We start from the raw sequence: 25,902 nt of genomic DNA on the forward strand, positions 1-25,902 counted from the left end.
AGTTAAACCTCATTTCACCTCACGTCAAATACAAGAACATATGGCACTGAATTATGCCATAATCTTGTTAATTTTTAATAAAGAAAATAAAGAATATCAGCAGTACAGTCATGAGTGAATGAGTTTGTTGGTGTTTAATGCTGCTTTTAACAGTATTTCAGTGGTGCTGTGATTTGACAGCTTCATGTGGGAAGAAAGCCGAAGTGACCTTGATCACAGGTTTCTGGCACACCTTTTGGCACACCCGGTCAACAGGGGTACAAAATCTTGAACAACACATTCATCCATTTGTTGATACCCAATCCCGAATTCCAAATTATTACAAGGTCTACCCTGCAGTTATTACTAAGGGACATAACTCTGAAACCAAGGGAAACCACTCTCAAATAACCACATTTAGTCACAGACAGACAGCTTGCCCTTCTCAGATGACTCCCTGATTGCCATGGCAAATGCTTCATCTTCCTTTCACAGTTGCTCACTGCAGCATCCAGTGATCTTGTAATATCAATGCAATGTTACAATCACCTGTGTCTACTTTATACTTCATTCCTTAAAAAAGGAATTCCTGAATCACAGGAGTGCATTGTAATCTCTGTGACTGATTTGGATGTTTAGAATAGGACATAAAAATGGTTATCGGTTTGAATAACAAAATACAAGAAATCAATGTAATGGTATGACGTTTTTTCTTGTACTCCATTACAGAGAATGAAAATTAAGGCTCCCTTGTTCTGAAGATACATGTAGGCTGGTCTTGCCATAGAAATGGTTTGAGAGTTATTTGCCCTTGATTATGTTCATCCTGAATAGGCCACGAAAAGCTAAAAAACATGTTCTTTTTTGCCTCACCGAGCATTGTTAAACTCATCAGGGAGCTGGCTTCTTCCCATGTAGTGTTTTTCATGTATGCCATCTTGTTCTGGGTCAAAAGGACCTTCATCTTGATGTAACTGTCATTTGCATGAGTTTGAATTACAAGCGTTATCGTGCCACTGATTACTATTCTCATCAACTGGCACCGGAACTGTAATGCGTTCCTCTTTGAAATACAGGTTATGAATATTCATCTTTTTTTTTTTATCTCGAGACAATTTGCATCCTTTTCAATCTGGCACTGCCAAGCCTTTGTGTTTGAGATCTGATTACAATTAAAAGTAATCCTTGGTTGGTGCATGTGAAATATGACCAGGATAACATGCATTGAAGCATATTTCATGATTACAAAAGTTAGGTCTGTTCTGAAGTCTTTATTAAGATTTAAAGGAGGTAGTCATGAATTTGTTGCTTTCAATTTGCTTGACTCTTTCCTTTTCTTCTTCCAACAGAGGTACCAAATAGACTACCTCTAAGATCTTGAGACTTTAAATTTTCAGATCTGTAAATGATATTGTACATCGTAAAGTTGTCTCCTGGTCTGTAATTTAAAAAGCAATTGAAAAGAGTAGGAATTAGTGTGCATTCTGTTGGACTGTGCGCACGTGTTAACATGAAACATCCACTGCAGAGAATAGCCAGTCTTGATTATGTGCTGAGACAGATTCCATTGGGCGTTAAAGGCAAAATAGGGGAGAAAATTATATAAATGGATGGATCACTGAAAATCGACGGAAATCATTGACAATTTTGCAAAATTTTGCATTAAAGTTATATTAATTGTGTTTAACTTTTTAGGTATTTTCACCATATGTTGGTATATTGAAAGGGGGCACGGGTGGCCCAGTCGTCTAAGGCGCCACCATTCGCTGTGCAGAGTTGCGTCCCTTGGGCACGCCAGAAACCTATGATTGTGGGTTTGAATCCCGGTTCGCCCCGGTTATGTTTCGAGGTTTGTCAGCACCATACCCGTGCTCGTGGGTTTCACCGAAGTGGTAAACGTCTGAGACCTGCATCACTTCGGGCTTTCCTCCCACATTAAGCTGACACGCCGTGATATGACTGGAATAGTGTTAAAAGCGGTGTTAAACCCAACTCACTCACTCACTCACTGGCATATTGAAAAAATGCCATTTATAAGAAAACATGAACATTTCTACATTTTGGTGTGCTATTTATTTTTCGCAAATTGATAAAAACTTATTTATGTACATCCCTCAATATCTAACAAGAAGCAACACTCCAATTATGATTTCATACAGTGTAATGATGTCACATAATGAGGTTATGAAAAACAATGTAAAGTATGGCGTTACTCTTGTTCGCATAGCTGCAATACGTGATCTGTTATGAAACTGAATGCTCCCTGTTGGTTTTTCTATATATATTGAGTGTCTGACAATTTTACTGTTACCCTATGATTATCTGTTACACCCAGTGTTTGTACAAGCGCTGGCCCATAGGCCCGTGTCAGGTAGATTTTGTGTCAGACCTGTAGTTCCAAATTTGTGTTGGTCCTTATGGTCTGCAGTAAATTTGAATCTTGACGTATTTGTCTCAATAAGATGCAGTTTTTTTTAAATGGGGGCCTGAAGAGTGTAGACAGGGCCTGCAGCTTCTAAAGTATGTGGGTCGTCATGGCAGCCTGGAAACTTTTTCATTTCGAGGTCCGTGGTCTAGTGGTAGAGCGTCTGCCTGGAGAGCGGAAGGTCCGGGGTTCGATCCTCGGCCGCGTCACACCAAAAGACGTTAAAAGATGGTACTTGTTGTTACCCTGTCTGGCGCTGGGCATTAAAGGGCTAAAACAAGGACTGGTCAGCACGGAGTCTGAGTGGGGTATTCATGTTAAACTGCGGCATGGTATCTCAGTGTGCTAGCACTATAAATCGGCATCAGTCCGGACAAGTACAAGCAGACACACACACACACACACACACACGTGCATGGGTGTCGCTATATAAGTGCAAAAATCTTGGACGCAACGTTAAACCCAATTTCACCTCACCTTTTTCATTTCGAACACTGGCTGCACCACTTCATATCAGAGATAGATTGACTTAAGATACGTTGTTCAAACACCCAGATACACAACACAGTAAGGGTTACACAGTAAACACAACACTATACCCTCAGATAGATGATGTGAAACAACTTACCCAGAGAAATGATTTAAATACTCCCCAAGTCACCCCACATGCAACCCCCCACCTCCATGGGTCCATTGTACCTACATAAAATGTTTAAACCACTAGATTAAATGAAAATCTCATTTTACAACTCCATTATCAACTTAAACTAGAGTTGGTTTGATCGGAGTAAGATAAACATGGTTATTGTCGTCGTTTTTTCAAGTAAATGGTTTTGATAGACAAAAGCCTTAAAACCCCATTTACTTCCACGTGTTTCACCATTAAAACTGGCTTCTGAATTATTGAGCAATTTCCATGATAGACTCCCTTTTTCATGACGAATGGAAGAGAAAGCTATTAGTTGATTTGGATTTGAAGTTAGAATACTTTCAGTTTCGCCTTGATTTATTCATGACAGGTTTGGTAATTGTTCTTCAAAGGCGAAACTGTTTGGTTTTATTCTGATGATGGTCTTGTAATGATGCTGTGATTTCACTGACATTTGATTATACAGCTGAATTCCTGACAAGGTCCTAAATCTGTTTGTTTTTCTTGTGATTGTGGACGAGAAAGTGCTGTTATGTAATAATCCAAGTGTTTGATTTAATTGTGTTTTGTGTTAATCATGCTGTTTCGTTTGTTTCACCTTTGTGGTGTTTTGGGAGCTTCTATGAATTTTCTCTATCTGTTTTTCACTGCCGACCCTTTTGTGTTTATTCCTGAGGCTTTCTCAATGACAAGTTGTTTCCGTTTGTTGTTTAATGCCGCACTCAGCAATATTCCAGCTGTATGAGAGCAGTCTGTGAGTAATCTAGCCTGGACCAGACAATCCAGTGATTGATATCATGGGCATTGATCCACGCAAGCCTGACCACCGGATCCTGTTAGTTGCCTCTTTCAACAAGCATGGGTTGCTGGAGACCAATTTGCAATTTTTTCATCTGACTATATTTAATCTTTTTTTTACTGTTTGTAGATGTCCTGATGTTGTGATTGTTGCCCAAGGTGAAACTGTGACATTGTATCTGTTTAGTTATAGCAATCATTAGCTGTAAAATTGATATTTTGTTTTACAAAGAAAGTTGTGTTTGAACAACTTTTAAAAAAAATCTTGTTAATCAGTTTGTTTGAACAACATAATTTTAACTTGTTGGACTGTCAATTAGCCTGATCTTAATGTCCCTTTAACCATAAATGATTTTTAACTAACCTCAAAAGAAAGGTCCATATGTATTAAATAATTTTAAATTTTGTTAAACCAATGGTTGTAAAAGAATACTGACTGAGTTTAAAAGATAGAATAGAATGTAGGATTGTCTACACCAGAACACTGCCAACACGTCAAAGTTAATTTAAGAAAGAGATGACACATCAAGTTGCCTCGACTGGGATTCCATACAGCTTAATTCAACTGCAGTTCACTTGGGTGTTTGATGCCAGTCAGGAAGTGGTCGGAAAGTGCCATTTACCATTCCATGTCACAGCAGATCATGTAGATAACAACAGGATATTGACAGCCAAATAGCTGGCAGCAGATTGGTTTGTTTGCTCAGCAATTGGTGAGCCTGAGTATTGACTAATGCAGAGGTGAGATTGAGCAAGTTCAGCAAGAACGGTCTGCCATTTTGTTATTGGGTAATCTTTGGAATGTCATGGTGACAACTGCAGATGGTTTGGGGATTTATTGATAATTTTGAAATTGAAATGGTGAGATTGTTACAAGTTTGCATGTTTTGTGATAAGGGTTGGTTGTTTCGGTGGATATATTTTGTTATGAATACCGTATTCGAAGTAAATGGCGCCCAGGGCGCTCTCAAAATTAGACATAGGGGGCTCTTATTAGAATATTATTTTGGTGAAAAAAAACAGCTGAAAGATAAATTTCGCGGTTTATGCTGAAGGTCTGAAATGTTTATATACGTGAGATACATTTTTCCAGAATTTAAATGCCCATAATTAAGGGTGCATATAACACACGAGTACGTATTATACGCGAATGAATAAGTGTTGTCTACATTGATCAATCGGAAGGGGTGCTAATTGGTATTGTTCACTAGCCAATATATTAGCAAATATCGCCGTGGGCGCTTATTAGAGCGGGGCGCTTATTACGTCGAATACGGTATGTACTTCACCTTTTCACACTATTTTCGCATCTCTTTTACAAAAAAACATTTCATAGGAGTTGGACTAGATTCTCTGTCACAGCAGGGTCTACACAGGGCTTGAAAGGGCCTTGAATAAGCATTTGCCTTGAAAATAAACAACACAACTTGAAAAGACCTTGAATTACAGCAACATCCGCATCAGTTATGTTTTGACTTTTTATGTATGAGGTGCTATCGTGTTTGTCAGTTTGAGCAAATGGTGCTACCGGTTGAGCAGGACATGCTTACCCTTTTCATGAACACCTGGTGTCATCACTGACATTCAGTAGTACATTCATAACATTTTTGCCACCATTTATTGGAGTCTGTTGGGCAGGTGATTGAGACCGGCTGTTCTCTGGCATTGATGTTTAATATTTGCATGAATTGGGATTCTTGGGGAGAAAACGTCCCCAGTATTCCATGCTTGTTCTCACACCAGACTTACTGGTGAGGCTTGTGTGGTGGCAGTGTGGGGCTTGGCTGATTGTATGGCATTGTCTTCTAGTGAGTGGATCATTGTTCAATTTGATGTTTTGTCTTGTGCTGTCGACCCATGAAGATACGGGTAAGGATACGTCTTCAGCAACCCATGCTTGCCGTAAAAGGAGACTATGCTTGCCGTAAAAGGAGACTATGCTTGCCGTAAAAGGAGACCATGCTTGCCGTAAAAGGAGACTATGCTTGTCGTAAAAGGCGACTAACAGGATGGGGTGGTCAGCCTAGCTGACTTGGTTGATGCAGGTCATCGTATCCCAATTGCGTGAAGATGCTCTTGATGTCAATCACTGGATTGTCTGGTCCAGACTCAATTATTTACAGACCGCCGTCATATGGCTGGAATATTGCCGGTTGTGGCATTAAACAACAAACAAACAAAGCATGTGTTCAAATATCGGCAATCTTATTTCCCTACAACAGTGCTAGTCAACCAATGAGATAAGTACACATCGAGGTCAGAAAGGTCAACAATGACGAGGCATATTTCGTTCTTAAATCATAGTTGATAGCACTTCCACATATGGCACTAGCCATACATTTCTTTGAAATGGAATAATGCGAACATTTCTAGGAAGTTTTATGAAGCGAAGTAGTTTACGGACAAACACAGACTGAAAAAACACTATATTTTAATAAAATTAGGGGCGATCATGTTGCGTCAGGATAAACATAAATGATATTTCTGTTTCGTTTTTTGTAACCAAAATCACATCAGATACAAATTATCTGACCATACAGACTGGGATGGCATAGAAACTTTACCATGACCTGTTAAGAGAGCATTTAATTGATAGACAGAACTTGAATTAGAAATTTTGAATTTGTTCATATTGATTAAAAAATATTTGTCAGAAACTCCAGATCCCAGTCTTCAGTCCAATAAAACACCAGAACATCTTAGAACAGGACAGGGGTAATATTTGGGGCCTTAGGTCACTATCATTATTTTTTCCGATGTGAATATTGGACAAGCTGTCAACTTAAATCTAAAATGCTAAAACCATCTGTTTGTGAATGCGGAATGTCTGTCTGTATGGAAGTTTGGGAACCGCTAGTTCTGCTGACATTTCATTGCTGCAATTCGACTTTTGCAAATACCAAATTTATTTTGTTGTGACATTACATCTACCGGTAGCTATATACGACTTTTACAGGATTTTAGCATGATTATGATGTACAGTAAAGTTTTAATATATTCTGAGCAGATTTTTGTGGACAGTTTATGTGAATCTTTCACAAAATTGTTTTACCCCTCTGATGTTTATGCTAGTTTTTTCGTTATTTTCGCCAAATATAACCCATCTGGACCCTCATGTCAATGATTATACTTCTGTGAAAACTTTCTCTCTTTTAAAGATGATTGCAGAGGTCAGAGAATGCATTTGATCAAATATTATTCAGACAGTTAGTAGTTACTTTAATTTTGTAGATTTTTGTAGTGGTATTGTAGTATTTTCACTTAACCTTCAAAGGTGAAGCAAATAAAATTTAATTTCAGCTATTTTAGTTTTATTTTATGATTGGAACATGCAGCCCAAGACAATGGAATGGTCCATAAACAGAAAAAATAGGGAAATTTGTTGCCTTAGTGTTCCTTTGAATACCGTATTCGACGTCATAAGTGTCCTGCTCTAATAAGCGCCCACGGTCATATTTGCTAATATACTGGCTAGTGAACAATCCCAATTAGCACCCTTTCCGATTTATCAATGTACACAAGACTTATTTATTCATGTGTAATACAAACTCATGTGTTATATGCACCCTTAACTATGGCGAGCTAAATACATAGTGTTTATTCCTAATACAGGATATTTACCATCCCTAAACACACAAGCGTGATAACCTCTTTATCATATAATGTCATTCTTCAATTCTGTGCTTGAAAATCGCTTCCCCTCACTCACCAACATTACCTAAACATTGCGGGTTTTCCTGGAAAGCGCGCATTAATATTTATTACGTCACAGGGTAGGTGATGTGTCAGTCGGACAGTGACAGTAGCCAATATAGTTCCAACTGAAATCTGTTTCTTATACAGTGGCGAAGCAACATATACGCAAAACAACAATTGTTTTTACTTGCCTTTCGCGACAATCCATCGGTCTGTCCGCTAGAGTAACTGCCCTTTGTCAAAGGGAAGCTACTCTAACCCTAGTCTATGAGACATCACGGCCAGTGATTGTTCACAGTCGGCCTGTTCTGTCATAACGTTAAGAAGTGTAGTCAGATGTATACACAGCGCCAAAATGAAACAAGGTAACAATTCATACATATTTTTGCCTAAACCCAACTATTTTTATTTGTGGAAAAGGTTTCAAGCCGCTGAGGTCTACAAGCACAGATATGGCTTCTGATCCCGCTTGGTTAGGCCTAGTGCCCTCGCAAAATTGTTTTGAAATTTATATCTCCAAAGTTGCCCAAACTTATAAAATGCCTTAGTTACGTCGCAGTTCGACACTGACTTTCAGTATATAAGACTGTTTTTTTTAATAATTGTATCAATTATCCCTGTATTTCATCCAGATTCACGATGGTTAATTCTGACTCGATCGCCGAATGACAAGTGCGACGCCATGTTTGTTTATAAACACTGAAAGTAGTCCCTACTTGACCTTTGATATTTGCATCTCTATCTGCATATGACCCCAATGGATATCGTTTTTATCCGTTGGCTTTATCCTGCCTAGAAACCTACCCATTATATGATAAAACTATATATTCTGCCACTGTTGGGATATTGTATTCAGCAAGTTATCAATCAAATTTTCTACATCATCACTTAAAACTTGAGAATTGAATGCAATACATAAGATGCAATTATATTTCATTGTATAACTGTACATATGTCAGAGCTATTAACAACATAAGTATGAACATGACATAGCATGCCATTTCCGCCAAGCTGGGTCCCCACGCCAGTCACGTGTGACCATCTAAATGAAGTCAGTCGTCACACTGTCAATGGCTTTATGAAGGCGGCATGAGGTTATGACAATATAGTTCAGTTTATTACCTTATTTCATATTGATTATTGTGAACACTGGGCAAATTGATGTTGCATGCAGACATATTGAATGTAGGTGTCGCCATTTGAGTATATGATATGCATGCAGTTGACAGTTTGTTAGGTAAGTAATGAGTTTGTTAATAGTTTTACAATAATGGAGTAATTATTGAAGCTGTTTGTTATTGGACCTGGATAATTTTGTTGATTAGATTTGATTAATTTGGTTTTGTTATCATTGTATATGGAGCACAGACTTGTTTGTTTGAGGATGAGAACTGTTTCAATGGAATCTGTTTGGGTGGATATAATTAGGGCTGGTTTTTCTATGTTGAAAGAGGACCATATGTGCGAAGTACTACTATATGTGTATTTGAATTGGGGTCAGTTGAATGTGCAGATGGTTTCACTGACCCATGCTTATTAAACGTTTTTTTGACCTTGTGGAATTGATGAGTTTTATGGTAGGTAATAAAATGTCAGTATTGTTTAATGTGTAAAATTGATGTGCATGATTATTGCTAATGTGGATGTCACCAAATAATTTGTTTTGAATTGAATTGGAATTGGAAATGACAGTTGATTGTGGTCATTTTATTTTGATACGATTTCTTCAATGTCATTATTATTATTGCAGAGTTGCGTCCCTTGGGTGCGCCAGAAACCTATGATCCTGGGTTTGAATCCTGGTTTGCCCTGATCATGTTTTAAGTTTGCCAACACCAAACATGTGTTTGTGGGTTTCACCAAAGTAGTTAACATCTAAGGACTGCATCTCTTCGGGCTTTCCTCCAACATTAAGCTGACACGCTGTGATTATAACTGGAATACTGTTAAAAGCGTATAAACCCAACTCACTCACTCTTTAGACATTAAACATCAGCATTGAAAATGTTATTTTGTAGGGTATTATGCCCAAGAAATACGGTGACATGATTCATATTTAAAGATCATAACATTTCATGTTCAGTTGGTTGGTATGTATTGGAGTGAAACGATAGAGTAAGGTCACAATACGATATGTATCACGACATGATATGTATCAGGACACATTGGTTACGATATGATATGTATCGCAATACACATATTTATGTGAAATCGTGAAAACTTCTCGATCATAAATATTTGAGAGCAGGTTCAAAAGGAAAAGCTAGCTGAAGACACGTGTTCGTAGCGGCTACTGTTAGTTGTGCTTATAATAACACTTTTTGCGATATTTGACCATCGAAAATGCTGGGGGGTAATTAAATGAGTACAGTCAACTACGGTTATAACGAACTCAAAGGGACCATTAATTTGAGTTCGTAATAACTGTAGTTCGTTAAATGCATATGGACTAAAATATGGACTAAAATATAAGTTTGTTATATTGGTCGGTTTGTTATAAGTGTGTTCGTTATCAACGTAGTTTACTGAAGTAAGTTATTTATTTTAGCAAGTGTACCGTCTTAGTATTGATACAGAAAGGGTTTATCTTATCGTTGCATGGAAACTCCACCAGTGCACGGATGTGTTGTTTCACCTTCAGAATATATGTATAATATGTAATTAGAGGATCTATTTTCTACTTCACATTCTACTTTTTTGACGTAATTAATGCTCTACCTATTGAACACCTTGTATTACAGTTCTGAAGTATGAACAGTCCCTACTCTAATACTCTTATACTTTCTTTCTTGCCATGAAACCTTTAACAAAATTAGGTGCAGTTGGGTAGCCTAGTGGTTAAAGCATTCGCTCGTCAGGCTGAAACCCCGGGTTCGATTCCCGACATGGGTACAATGTGTGAAGCCCATTTCTGGTGTCCTCGAATATTGCTAAAAGCGGTGTAAAACAAAACTCACTCACTCATTTTAACAAAATTAATGTATACAAAATGTACTCATGGCAAAAAGTGAACATTTATCCAGTAACATTTTTGTAGAAGGAAGTTTAAGCTTCAGGAAATAAGAATTCCTTGTTTTATGAAAAATAAGGGAGTGATTTGTCAGTTTCTTGATGGCGTTAAATTGTCGAACATTCTCGGCGTATTTTCAAAGTACATCATTGATCTTAAACAAATTCTTCAATTTATATTTCCTTATTTATAGCCATCAGTATATCAGTTCTATGCAATATCGGAATTACTAAAAATATCACTGATGTTTAAATGGTTGGTAAGTAGGAAGTAAGCTTTATAAGAATTAGGTTAAATGCCCCACTAATCTGGCATGACCAAACTGTAAAGTGTATCCACCTAGACTCTAACCTGTTAAGCATCACTATGGTTCTGTCTCTGTTAAATGCCCTAAGTGTAACTGTAATTACTATTCTGTCTCTTCCTTTGACCCATAATGAAAAAAGTTTGTCAACATCAGCAATGAAAGTCCTCTAAAAGTGTTTGATGGGAGGCAACTTTCGGCATGTAAATAATAGTTGGCAACACGCTGATGAAAAGCAAAGTGTTTTCTCCGGTTCTATCAGCATGGGAACTAGTTGACAGGAAAGGTTACTCTGGCTGTATGCAAGTAATGAATGGTTTATGATTACGGTGGAAGCAGTTATTGATGACCAGCATCACACTAACATTTTAACTCTGTAATTATGTGACGCCTATGGATTTTGCTCTGACAGCATGAAAATGTTGTTTTGTTGTTATCATGATTTTCACAAGCAGTCTGTGGTTCACGCCGACACCTGCTGAAAAATTCTTCCTGATGGAAATTCACATGAGCTGTGTGTTGTCATCATTCATTTTAGAGTTTTACATTTTGACATGTATTTATTGCTTGGTTAAGAAAGTTGAGACATTGAAAGGACGAAGCTGCAATGCATGGTGACATTAATAATTCTCATTGAATTTCATTTTCAGTTTGGATATGGTAGCCATGTCACCTCCATTTCCCATGTTTTGAGCTTTCATTGTTCATTTGCCAGTCAGATCCGATTTTAAAACATGGCTGTCATGGCTGCCATATTGAAAATGTCGATTTACGACAGTGCCATTTCTATATTTGTCAGTATGAAATATTAATGCTATTTTGTTGTATTAAAACTTATAAAATGATAATTCACAAAAGCGTTGGTGTTCCCATCCCATTCTGAGCCATAACTTGAAAACTGTTCAGTGTTTTTCAAGGAAACTTGGGGTATGCATTGCTCATCAGGTTAACTGGTGCCTTTTGCTATTTGCAAATATTTCTAAATCATATTTTGTTTCGTGGGAACAGATTGGACTTGTCAATTCGAAGATTCATCTCTGCACCATAACTCACAACTTGTGAATGTTTTTGCATGAAACTCAAATTTTTCAATTATTTTTTAAAATTTCTTGTATTTCCAAGGAATGAATTTGGAAATTTGGAAGTCTTTCTACTTAGCATAACACTAGTTCTTGTTCATTATTGGTAGATCTACTACCACAATAAACATCCAAACTGCTGGTACAGTTCAATAGTCTTCTGTGCCATTAAAGTCAACATGGCATCAACTGTAATGCTTCTTCATTGCATTAATGAGCATCTGTACTTGTATTTGTTTGCTATTGTTGTTTTTTTTATTTGCAAAAAATTTGTAGTAACAGCTTGAACTAATTTATCAAAAGATTAGGGGAGGCATGTTTTTTATGAATAAAAAACACATTCTAGTATGTGCTATGAAATAAATTTCATGATGAATGCAAATATTCCAGAATAATTCAGGGGAGCTACAGGCTCGGGTTGTCAGGCTCTCTGACTTGGTTGATGCATGTCATCGTATCCCAATTGTGTGGATTGATGCTCATTATGTCAATCACTGGATTGTCTGGTCTAGACTTGATCATTTACATGCCACCATCATATAGCTGGAATATTGCTGAGTGCGGCGTTAAACAACAAACAAACTCTGTTTGTAACCAGTACTATGATATTTGTTTTTGACTTGCTTTTGCTAAAACAGACGAAGGTCTTGTTAAAATGTTTCATCCAGCATTATGGACCACAGACACCTACACCCATACATGGGACAATTCAATTATCAGCCAATAAGAGTTCTTATAGCAATTTAAAAAGATGCTATTCTGTTTTTGTAAGGTGTTCAGTTGAAGGAATTGGCAGGGCAATTATTCCACAAGACCTGTGTTGCAATTACATTGTTGCAGCATGCCTGGATGGAATCCAGTGATATCTGGCATCAGGGTTGTCCATGGAGATGTAATATGTTGGAAGGTGTCTGGCACCAACAATGGTTGGCAGAGAAAGTTAATGCATGAGGGGGCAGACTGATTGCTGAAATGAGAACATATTGCTTTCTTCAGGACGCAAGTCTACGGAGCTGTTACTATTTCATTATGATACTCTGGCAATTGGTACATGGAAAGATGATTCAGATATTATAGTTGGTTGGTTGGTTTGTTGTTTAACGCCGCACTCAGCAATACTCTAGCTATATGAAGGCAGTCTGTAAATAATCGAGCCTGGACCAGACAATTCTGAGATTAATATCATGAGCATCGATCCATGCAATTGGGATCGATGACATGCATCAACCAAGTCACCTCTTACGACAAGCATAGTCGCCTTTTACATAACATATTATAACACAGTGACCTCCCAATACAACTCTCCTCGATGTTGGTTGGTTGTTTAACGCCGCACTCAGCAATATTCCAGCTATATGACGGCAACGGCAAGCATGGGTTGCTGAAGACCTATTCTACCCCGCATCTTCACGGGTCCCGCTACCTCAATACAGTGTTGGGTACCCCTTGGCTCCCTAAAGTTCATTAAGAATTTCTCTAAAAAGCATGATCATCCAATAAAATTGATAATAAACGATGACATTTTATTCCCAATTGCTGTGCATGTAACACAGGAAATACCATGGCAACAAATCTGCACTTAAATACAGAATTTAATCCTGTTGTCACACTATCTGGTTATATGAAGTGTTCACTGTATGTGGGACTTGGGTTGTAATCTACTTTATTAAGGTTTTTTAAAATTTCATTCAATATTGTTTCCATTTATGTCATTTATATTGTGTGCAAAGCAATCGGCATATTGCACCAACTCACCATAATCTATAGCAACCATGGTCAGATATATATTATACAACAATAAAGATATCATTCACTGCATGTGGCTGATCGATTGGTAAATACATATTGTTTTGCTCTTCCTTTCAGAGAAAATTAATTGAATGTCTTTAAGTGCTGGCCAAAGAAACCATTCTTTAACAAACAAAATCCCTTATATTCATTTGTTGGTATGGATCACTTTGTTTATTTGTTTGCTGTTGAACAACGCACTCAGCAATATTCCAGCTATATGACTGTGGTCTGTACATAATAGAGTCTGGGCCAGACAATCCAGTGATCGATATTGTGAGCATCGATCTACGCAATTGGGATAGATGACATGCATCAACCAAGTCAGCGATTCTGACCACCCGATGCTGTTAGTCGCCTCTTACAGCATGCATGGGTTGCTGGAGACCTATTTCAACCTGGATATTCACAAGTCCACTTAGTTGTGTAGAGGTAGTGGTTTGAATCCTAGATTTGCCCTGATTATGATCACTGCTTTATCAGCACCATATTGATGTTTGTCCTGGGGCTTCACCATAATAGTTACAATCACTGTTGGTTTTCCCACCACATCAAGATGACTTGCAGTGACAACTGAAATACTGTTCCAATGGACGTTCAACTAAATTCACTCACTCACTCATTATAAAGTGGTCATCCATGTACAAACACTGTGATACGATTCTTGGTTGGAATTCACAGCAACCTCTGTAGTGCGAGCTTACTTCATGGATTGGGTGGTCTGTTTCAGTGACATGGTTGATTGCATTTCAACGTACACTGGTGTGATGTTCAAAATAGCGATCACTGGTTTATCTTGCCTTGACTTCAATGTTTAAAGGTTGCTGTTATATAGTTAAGTATTGCAGGCTTCAACAAACAAACAGACAGACAGACAGACAGACAGACAGACACGCAGACAGACAGACTGTTTGAACAAAATAAATGCTGATATACTTTGTCCTCTTTTAGAAAAGGAATAATTGGAGGCATTGCAAACGGCCCCCTTAACCAACCAGAAATCCCTAATTAGTGCTTGATCTGATAATGGACTCTGGTTTGTCAACATCATGCCCCTGGGTTTTAGCAAAGTAGTTAAACGCCTACAAACTACAACACTCCGTGCTTCCGCCGGACACCATGATATGACCGAATACTGTTTGAAACAGGCGTTGATCCCAACTCATTCGCACACTCATGGAAGTGCTGATTTCAACACGTGTTAACTTGAGTCAGTCACGACATAATGTGTTCACATGGTATTATATGAGACTAGGCACCATGTTACATGAACTTGCAACAGCTCAAAGAAGTTGTAACGACACCATGAAGCCTCCAGCCATTCTTGTAGACATGTACATTACGGAAGTTAGATACAAGCCATGGGACTGAAGGAGCGATTTCCTTCAGAGAATGCATTATGTAAGAGATGCAAGAGGCCCATACCCATTTCACTGTATGTATTCAGTCACTGACCATAATTGCTCACTAATCCCTTTTTGTTTTTGTCTTCAGGGCTCGTTCATTGCACAGTGTCTTCAGGCAATTGACACCAGCTGACTGGCTGAGCGAGTGAAACATACAAGCTTCACATACAGCTGAGAGAGTGGCAATCTTGCTATTGTGTTGGACCACGATTATTGTAACCACAGCGTTCAGCTTGAGAGCAGAGCTAGACCGAGTCCATTCTCTCGTGAGCCAAATGTATATGATGTGTGGGAGAGGAGATAACATTTACCCTCGTCGATTTCATGTGTGGAGTCCTTGGGGACTATCACCCCTTTAGGAGCGTCGATTTCGGTGGAATTTTAACGGAGGAGTGAGATGTGGAGTATCTTATTCGAATATTTACTCATCTCATCCAGGACCTGTTGAATATGTGTCAATTTCGACTTTCGATTGAAATGTACGTAAATGGATTGCTCTTCTCTATTTACACGGCATAAGGAGATATTGATGTCCGTTGCAAGTGTATGGAAAACTGGTCTGTGTATTAATGGTTTTCATTTTGAGTCTGCTGAAGTAAAAGAAGAAGCGTGTATTGAAGTAAACACAGATAGCCAGTGACAGTTGGAGTGTCATGTCTTGACAGCAGTGAAATTGACAAGCTGTGACGTCGTGAATTGTTAGATCATAGTATTTACTAGGCCTGTGTCAGACACTTGACGTCTACAAAATGTACGTTGAATTAACTATTTCTACATACTGGCTTATTGGAGCATATTTCAACAGTGTATCTACTGGAGCATAACTTTAACAGTGTTTCTACAGAATCTTATTTCAATTGTGTTTCCACAGAACATTTTTCAACAGTGTTTTCACAGAACATATTTCAACAGCATTCAGACTGTTGTTTTGTTTCATTGATGTTAGAAAAACAGTTAACTTGATAAACATTTTTTATTTGGATAAATTCAGTGGGCTGAAAACCATGACCATTATGTCATTATTGCATTTCACTGTGGATGAAATATAAGACGTCAATCACATCATCCAGTCTAAAGGACCACCCCACAAATTGAATTTAAAGTCTTAAGATCTGAGGATCTAAAGAATAATTGCTTCTTTCATTTGTGTCATCGCAGTGTAGCAACACACAATGGGACGGAAAGTGAATTTAACACATCTTTCCCAGGATGAATGCGAACAAGTGTTGCAAGTGATCCAGAAGGATTTTGAATTACGACAGAAGGAGAAGGAAAGATTAAGGTAAGGTGTCTGTATTGTCAGGGGAGTAATCAACAGTTGGGGGGGAAATTTAATGTTTAACTTACAAGGAACATTGTGTCACTTAATAATGACATGATTCTATCTGGTTGTACATGGTTGTATCATGTATGTAGGTGTATGTGGTTGTATGTGATTGTACATGGTTGAATGTGGTTGTACATTGATGTATGTGTTGAATGTGATTGCATGTGGGTGTATGTGGTTGAATGTGATTGTACATGGTTGGATGTGGTTGTACATTGATGTATGTGGATATATGTGTTGAATGTGATTGTATGTTGGTGTATGTGTTGAATGTGATTGTACATGGTTGAATATGGTTGTGCATTGATGTATGTTGGTGTATGTGTTGAATGTGTTGAATGTGATTGTATATGGATGAATATGGTTGTGCATTGATGTATGTTGGTGTATGTGTTGAATGTGATTGTATATGGGTGTATGTGGTTGTACATTGATGTATGTGTTGAATGTGATTGTATATGGGTGTATGTGGTTGTACATTGATGTATGTGTTGAATGTGATTGTGTGTTGGTGTATGTGTTGAATGTGATTGTACATGGTTGAATATGGTTGTGCATTGATGTATGTTGGTGTATGTGTTGAATGTGATTGTATATGTGTGTATGTGGTTGTACATTGATGTATGTGTTGAATGTGATTGTATGTTGGTGTATGTGTTGAATGTGATTGTACATGGTTGAATATGGTTGTGCATTGATGTATGTTGGTGTATGTGTTGAATGTGATTGTATATGGGTGTATGTGGTTGAATGTGGTTGTACATGGATGTATGTGGTTGTATGTGCTCAAATGTAGTTGTACGAGGATTTTTATGTTGTTGTACCTTGGACATACAACTCTCTGATGGGCGTCTTTGAGACATTTTCCAAGTCTTGAGGGCAGAATGTTGTCAGCAGAGGCTAGATACTTTTGTCAGGGTCATTAAAAACAAAATGATTACAGTATCCAACCAGGCGTCACCGTATACAATCTCAGAGCATATCTACAAAAGATCTGTTGATGGCCTGTCACCTGTCTCAAAGTATGTTATATCTTTGGCCATCAAATCTTTATACAATCTGCAGTGTCTGTTTCCTGTCTTGTGTTTGATCCCTAGATTGCATGAATTCTATCAGGCAAACTTCAACCTCACCAGGGCGGTCGGGTAGCCTAGTGGTTAAAGCGTTCGCTCGTCACGCCGAAGACCCAGATTCGATTCCCGACATGGGTACAATGTCTGAGGCCCATTTCTGGTGTCCCCCGCTGTGATATTCCTGGAACATTGCTAAAAAGCGGCGTAAAATCAAATACACTCACTCACTCCACCTCACCATGGCCGAATGACCAGGTGAGGTTATCACGTGGTGCACTGCCCATTGTGTTCATCATCTGACTATGAACAGACCACCTCCTTGGTCTAATGGTAGAACATCCGCCCGGAGAGCAGAAAGTCTGGGGTTCGATCCCTGACCACGTCATACCAAAAGACGTTAAAAGATTGTATTTGTTGTTACCCTGTCTGGCGCGCGGCATTAAGGGGCTAAAACAAGGACTGGTAGGCTCGGAGTCAGTATAATGTGTCTGAGTGGGGTATCCATGTTAAACTGTGGCATGGTATCTCAGGGGGCTAGCACTATAAGTCGGCATTAGTTCTCACCACCTGACTGATTACATTTGACGTCTTCTCTCAATTCACTAAAGGGATGAACCTAATATCTTGTATAGAGCATGACAGGACTGATTTATTCTTACTATCAAAGAAAGAATGAGTGAGTGGATGAGTTTAGGTAAACACCGCTTTGTGCAGTATTTCAGTTCAACACTGTATGTCAACTTGATATGGGAGGAAAACCTGAAATGATTGCAATCTTAGATATTTACCATTAGCATGAAGAAAGTAATTCAGATTGTGGAAAATTGTTAAGAATCTTCTTGGAAACCTTCAGGAAACCCACCTTGATATGATGCGAAGCAACACATTTGGACTGAGACTGGTTGATGTCAGTAAATGTTCTTTTTCTTTCTGTAAATAGGTAAAATATAAATTACTTAAAGAAATGAAAATGTCCACAGAGTTTATGTTTGGTTGTATATTTATAGCATGGAAATGGAATATAGACTTGATCATGTCATTAAGATAAGAATTTGACAGTTTTTCTGAAGGCCAGAAAATTATGAAATGTGGTCACAATATTGCAGTTATTGAGTTGAAACTTGGTTTAATTGACAATGATTAAAAGATCACATGATTAGAGTATCCTTGTGCTTCATAATTTGCCCTCAACTCTAATCATTGCTGATCATGTGAAGATAAGGTATGTTAATTACAATACAATGTTATGAAACCAATGTGTTATAACTTTAAATGATGTTTGTTAACAAAACAGTTTTCTTAAAAGTTTGGAGAACATTAAATTGATATGTCTCACACAGAGCTCCAGATAAGCTGCGTATCTGCGTAAAATACACATCAGAAATGCAGAAATATGCAGTAAAATAAAATCCAAGCATATCAAATACACAAAGAACATTGCAGATACGCTACAAAAATATAACTTGTGCGTATCATCAAAATATTGTGAAGTAACCCTGCGTATTCGATTAGCAAATCAGCAACTTATTTTGAAATTATAAACGGGCATTTCGTCAACCTTGCCAAACTCCACGATGACAGTTACATCATGATCATTTGCCATCATACTTTCTTGTGGAAGTATCGTGGTATTTTTTAGTCCTATAAAGCTCTCGAACCCACACAACACCAGCTTGCAGGGACTAGATGAATAGTGTTTTTAAATATTTAACTTAAATACCCACATGTGTAAAAACTAGTGGGTAACAGAAATTTCAATACCCAGATAGAATTACTGATACCCAATGATTTTAAAACGCATGGGTAAAATACCCTCAACACCAAAAGCTTATCTGGAGCTCTGCTCACATCAACCAGACCACCTTACAACATGGATACATTTAAAACCCTGATAAGTGCCAACCTTTTACTGCTTCAAAAAATAGATACTTTGATAAGCGGTACAAACTATGATACACACTGCAGAATATGCTCATCTATATTTATTATGCAGTGTTACATTGATACATATTACACTTCAATAAATGTATAACTTTTATTATTATATTTGTAATCTACTGTGGGCCTGTGGCCTCTTGAGTACTGAAATAAAAGAATGCATAAAAAAACCTGCCTCACTTAATGTAATATGCCTGGGCTCTGTTTCACAAAGCGATAGTATTACTACGGCTGTCGTAAGTCTGTGTTAAACTGTGGGAGTTACGATCACTTTAGTGCTACAATCGCTTTGTGGAACGGGCCATGTTGAGCTACAGTACCAGGTCATTAGATTAGAGTAACTTCCCTTGTTTTACGTTCGTAAGACAGTGACGTATGTACAGTAAAGTTGTGTTTATCCGACACGGTTGGTTGCATATGATTATGTCAGATTGTTGAGTATGATAAATGAAATCATATGTATGAACGTTCATGGTCGAAAATCGGAAAACTACTCGAAAATATAATGAAAATTTAAATATTTTTATTGTTATGTTATATTGTTAATGGAATATGTTTTCTAATCATGCAACCTCTAAATCTTAACACAGGGCATTCAGAACTACTGTTACGTGCTGTACGACTGATTCAAACTGCTTTTAAAAGCGTTGTCTGGAATGAAAGATGCAAGTTTGAAACTAGTGCCGCAAAGCTCAAGAAACCTGATTTCTGAATATCAGGACTTTTCACAAAAATAATATGTAAACACCAAGAAATGACATCTGGTCCAAGTTGATATTTTAAGTTTGATCTTTGGTCAACATGAATCGAGACGAAAGTGTTGTCCCAACAAGGTCTGTCTCCTGAACTTCCACTAAACATTCAATCCAGTTCATGCTGAACTTGCCATTCAGCTTATCCTTCAAAGCCCCGAAGACATAAACTAAATATTAGCGTAATATCTTGTATCCAACTGGGAACAATAAATTAAGGATTGTATGTGCTGATGTGGAACAGCTATTGGTGTTAAGCAGGTATTGTGGTCAGGAGAGGTGTCGCATGATGGCTTGTCCACTGAATCGTCACTGGCCTCCACAGATTTGGGGACCTCTCTGTGTGGTCAGTGGTCAGCCTCTGTCATGGTCGGAGAGGCACTGGATGCTTGATGCTTTGTTGAAAGCCACAGAAAAGGAACTACTTAATGTTCAAATCTTTTGATCTGTTTTCTTTTGTCTTCAAAGGAAGTGGTTACATCAATTTTGAATTTGAAGAAATTGTTTTTGATAATATAGATCAGCTGTTAATTCTTGCATAGCATTTTGTTTGAATGACACTATTGGTATATGATGGTTAGGATATGAAATAAAACAAGAAGATTTATTTTTTTGTCAGCTTGTATTGTAATACATTGTTTCCTTTACATTAAACTTCAGGTGATGATGAAATATTTTCTTGTTTTACACATGTTCCTGATATAAATATTGTAAAAGTGAAACAAATTATTATTCATTACTTTGTTTGATTGAAAGCATGCTTTTTTTAGATATCCTCTTTGCTTGAATTCATTTTAGTGTTGTTTTTTCCCAAAATATTACTGGCACCCTGAATCAACCCTGACGGTTGGATTGCATTATAAAATGTAACGTAATCATGATGGTAGCTGTTATAAGTTAACTGATGTCTGTTGATAATATTAAGAATATACAGGCTGGAAAATATGTGTGTAACGATATTTTGAACTATTGTTATTTCAATTATTTGCCCTACAATAGAATATGAATTGGAATATAACAATGCCAATAGTTTTGTCGATGGTATGCCTAACAGTTATTAGTTTCAGTAATTGCAATTAGTTTATTATATGTATTTCAAACCTGCCTGTGTTGGGATTTCGATAATTTCAGATTAAGTCCTTATCCTTACTTAGTACTCCAACTCCAATAAACACCTCTTCCAAACAATGTCATGGTCACATTCATTTTGTAGCCATAACAACATTGCATATCTAAAAATATATAATAACTGCTATTGAAACTAAATTGCTTTAGTTTAAAAATTCATTTTATTTGTTCTCTACAAAGCAGGTATTATTTTTTTTTCTTCTCTGCATCTGTGTCCTGGGAAAATAGGTGAGCATCATTGTCAGGAGTTGGCACAGATAGTACATAGCGTGTTAATGTCACATTGCATTGTACAGTAGTGTCCTCGCTTGACAAGCAGATTGGTGTCATTATCATGTATATGTCATGAGTAATAGGTGCTCAATCATAAACGTGTGGCTTTTCTATTTTATGTTTGAAGTTCGTTGATCTTTAATCCTTACAATTGCTTGACACCCAATCTTAGAAAGCAAAGGAAAGGAGACTGATGATGGGATGAGGATAAGAAAGAGGAGGGTGATGTTGATGATGATGAGGAGGAGGGTGGTGATGATGATGGCAATGATGATGATGTTATGATGATGGGGATAATGACTTTGATCGAGATAATGGTGAAGTGATGTTGATGAAGTGATGATGATGTAGTGATGATGATGAAGTGATGATGATGATGAAGGTGGTGATGATGTAGGTGATGATGATGATGATGATGTCAATGATGATAATGATGATAATAATGATGATGATGATGATGATGTAGGTGGTGATAATGGTGATGATGTAGGTGGTGATGTAAGTGGTGATGTAGGTGATGATGATGAAGGTGGTGATCATGGTGATGATGTAGGTGGTGATGTAGGTGGTGGTGATGATGATGATGATGAAGGTGGTGATAATGGTGATGATTTAGGTGGTGATTGGTGATGATGGGTGATGATGGTGATGTTGATGATGATGGTGATGATGTTGATGATGATGTTGATGATGTCGATGATGATAATGATGATGACGATGATGATGATGATGAAGGTGGTGATGAAGGTGGTGATAATGGTGATGATGTAGGTGGTCATTGGTGATGATGTTGGTGGTGGTGAAGATGATGATGATGTAGATGATGTAAGTGGTGATTGGTGATGATGATGATGGGAAAGGTGCCTGCTGATTGTGACTTAAGCATAAACATTGTATCATTCATTTAACTAATAGATAAATAAATGTTAACAAATATTCCACATCCTTCAATATTCTACTCAATTAATATTTAATTCACATTCTTGTCAATGGATATCACAAAACATATATCATCAATGGATATCACAAAACATATATATCATCTAGCAAAAGGTAAAATAGTACATATATATATTGCCCAACCTACATGACCTTCAGCCAGGAAGTTAAAATGAATGGGAGTCAACCATATGTTGGTTCAAACTATCACAATATTATGCATGAATACTGTTCACTGAGGTGTGAAATTCCAAAGTGATGAGCTGCAATTCAATACAATATACATGAGATATAGGCCTTTCTGTGGGACATGACTATATCATCAAATAACAGGTGTTGGGATTTACATTGTTACCCAATTGGATATTGTCCATGGTTGGGAATGAAACATATATTCCACAAGCCCTTATGTAGGATATTTACATGGATATGCATGTGTCCTTTATACACGCTGTATGGACTTGATGTCATGATACGAAAGTCACTTTTGTACATGTTCGGGGCCTCCCCTGATAATATGCATGCCCTAAATAAGGTATATAAAGAAGCTGATATGGAACAATCGAAATGAATATATATTGACAAAACTTGTATCCCAGTAACTGGAATTCTGTGAATAAATAAAGAGAAAAAACCATTGAAACTTTGAAACTGTAACTACTTGTACAATTTTAAAAACATGACTTAATCCTTATTGGCCCTCTGGTCTACTATTGGCAGATCTCATACTGGCACCAAGGTCTAATATTGGCACTATGATCTCATATTGACACCAAGGTCTAATATTGGCACTATGATCTCATATTGACACCAAGGTCTAATATTGGCACTATGATCTCATATTGACACCAAGGTCTGATATTGGCACTATGATCTCATATTGACACCAAGGTCTAATATTGGCACTATGATCTCATATTGACACCAAGGTCTGATATGGGCACTATGATCTCATACTGACACCAAGGTCTGATATTGGCACTATGATCTCATATTGACACCAAGGTCTAATATTGGCACTATGATCTCATATTGACACCAAGGTCTGATATGGGCACTATGATCTCATACTGACACCAAGGTCTGATATGGGCACTATGATCTCATATTGGCACCATGGCCTACTATTGGCACTATGATCTCATTAACTGGCATTATGATCTCACACTGGCACCAAGGTCTAATATTAGCACTTTGATCTAATACTGGCACCAAGGTCTTATATTGGTACTCTGATCTCATATTGGCACCATGGCCTACTATTGGCTCTATGATCTCATTCTGTCCCCAAGGTCTAATATTGGCACTATGATCTCATACTGGCACCATGATCTCATACTGGCACCATGGCCTACTATTGGCACTATGATCTCATACTGGCACTATGATATCATATTGGCACCATGGCCTACTATTGGCTCTATGATCTCAAACTGGCACTATGATCTCCTACTGGCACTATGATCTCATACTGGCACCATGATATCATATTGGTACTATGGCCTACTATTGGCACTATGATCTCATACTGGCACTATGATATCATATTGGTACCATGGCCTACTATTGGCACTATGATCTCATACTGGCACTATGATATCATATTGGTACCATGGCCTACTATTGATACTAACAGTGATCTAATATTCAGGTGCTATGGTCTAACATTGGCACCATTATCTATTATTGGTCTAATATTAGCACTAAATAATGGTCTAATATTGGAAATGTGGTCTAATATTGGCACTATGTTTTTTGTCAATTTATTTTTGCCTCCAATAAATGAAACAGTATATGTATGTTTTCGAGAATAATCACTGGCAATCATTCCACTGGCAAAAACTTCCACAAAACTTTTTCTTATCAGACCTGTGAGATGTTAATAAATGATGTCTGTCATTCCTGAGTGTAAATCATGGGTTAATGGCATGTTCGTGCAGGGCCTGAAAGACAGGGATGCAATTGTATTGATATTGGTTGAGGTATGACCATCAATAAAGGAATATTTGTGGAAGATAACATTGTTATTTGTTTCCATGGTGATCACATTGGCAAACTCGCAGAATAAACAAACAGAAACATGCAGTATGGCATTGTTTGGAAAGAAATTGTGGGAAAGTTTATGCCTCATTGAATAATTTTTATATGACACAGCTTCAGATTGATTTCTTCTTGACATTTAAAGATTTTTGGTAAAAAGTTTCTTGTGTCTGAAAAATCCTTGGCTCAATAATAAAATGCTTTTTGTGTGTTTTGGATGGATGCCTGTATTTTCAGACTATTATGATGTTGAGTTTCTCATAATTGGTGACATTTCACAAAGGTGTTAAACATTTGTGAGATTGATGCTGTAAAATCAGTGAATCAGTGATGTAAACATAAGAAAACATAACAGCAATCCTTTCTAGATAACCAGTGCGTGATGTATAGATGGGTATTGATGGTTAAATCAATTGCACCTCCAAGGCTAGCATAACATTTTACTCAAAACAGATGGATATGCTCAAACCAGTGGTATGAGAGAGTGAGTGAGTGAGTTTATGCTTTACGTCACATCGGCAATATTTCAGCCATATCATGACACCGGTATGACTCCTCCATACATTGATATATGCACGAGCAGGCAGTGGGGTGGCCTAGTGGTTAAAGTGTTCGCTTGTTACACAAGATTTAAAGCATTGAACTTTCATGATTTTGGAACAGTCAAAATTATTTTATAATAACAAGACTACTGAAGTTGTTCAGCTTCAAAGTGGAACTTTGTATCAATATAACTTTCCTTCAAAACAATTCAAAGTTCAAACACCAGAAACCCCTTATCTCTTAACACATGATTTCACATAACTTAATGAAAACAATATTAAATGAAATTTTGAATAAAATTTATAAAATATATTACAAACACAAGTCCAGATATACAATGAACACGTTTTAATAACAAGATAGTATAATAATGGTATTGAATTGCGTACTTCAATTCGGATTTGCAGACTGGTATTTTCGGTGTTATGTGCTTGCGGTGAACAGCTGATAATGTTTTATAAGATGGGGAAAAACATCTGTCGGTGTAAAACCTAAGCTTATTAAAAATGTACCGGGTAAGTACGTTTTTGGGAGCCATGTGTTAGCGTGCGCTATAACCAAGTTAGGGGTTTATTGAAAGGCACTATAGCAAGGAAACGCTGTACTTGAGATTTGCGTTCCATATCGTGGCGTATCGATAAATGGGTCAAGTATCACGATGCATCGGAATATCGGTGTATCGTTTCACCCTTAGTACTTGGTGATCACGAGGAAACACCAACTTTCTGCTGTCACCTGGCTGATTCTGCTTCCTC

At 37.5% G+C, this 25,902-nt stretch overlaps 1 protein-coding gene across 8 annotated transcripts in view; it reads left to right on the forward strand.

Annotated features, from left to right (window-relative positions):
• The window catches only part of LOC139463811 (uncharacterized), a 167,100-nt gene that overhangs the window by 28,251 nt on the left and 112,947 nt on the right, over positions 1-25,902 (forward strand). For 4 of the 8 annotated variants that reach the window (XM_071245140.1, XM_071245142.1, XM_071245143.1 and 1 more), the window contains exons 1-2: positions 8,704-8,784; positions 15,223-16,416. In XM_071245140.1, the coding sequence (XP_071101241.1) occupies positions 16,307-16,416 (110 nt within the window). In that variant the 5' untranslated portion in view covers positions 8,704-8,784; positions 15,223-16,306. Of the gene's footprint in view, positions 1-8,703; positions 8,785-15,222; positions 16,417-25,902 lie in introns of those variants that run through there. The other 4 variants (XM_071245135.1, XM_071245137.1, XM_071245138.1 and 1 more) reach the window with 3 other exon arrangements.

This window comes from Haliotis cracherodii, unplaced genomic scaffold, assembly GCF_022045235.1.
Source record: "Haliotis cracherodii isolate W230 unplaced genomic scaffold, xgHalCrac1.p SCAF_16, whole genome shotgun sequence".
Lineage (NCBI taxonomy): Eukaryota > Metazoa > Mollusca > Gastropoda > Lepetellida > Haliotidae > Haliotis > Haliotis cracherodii.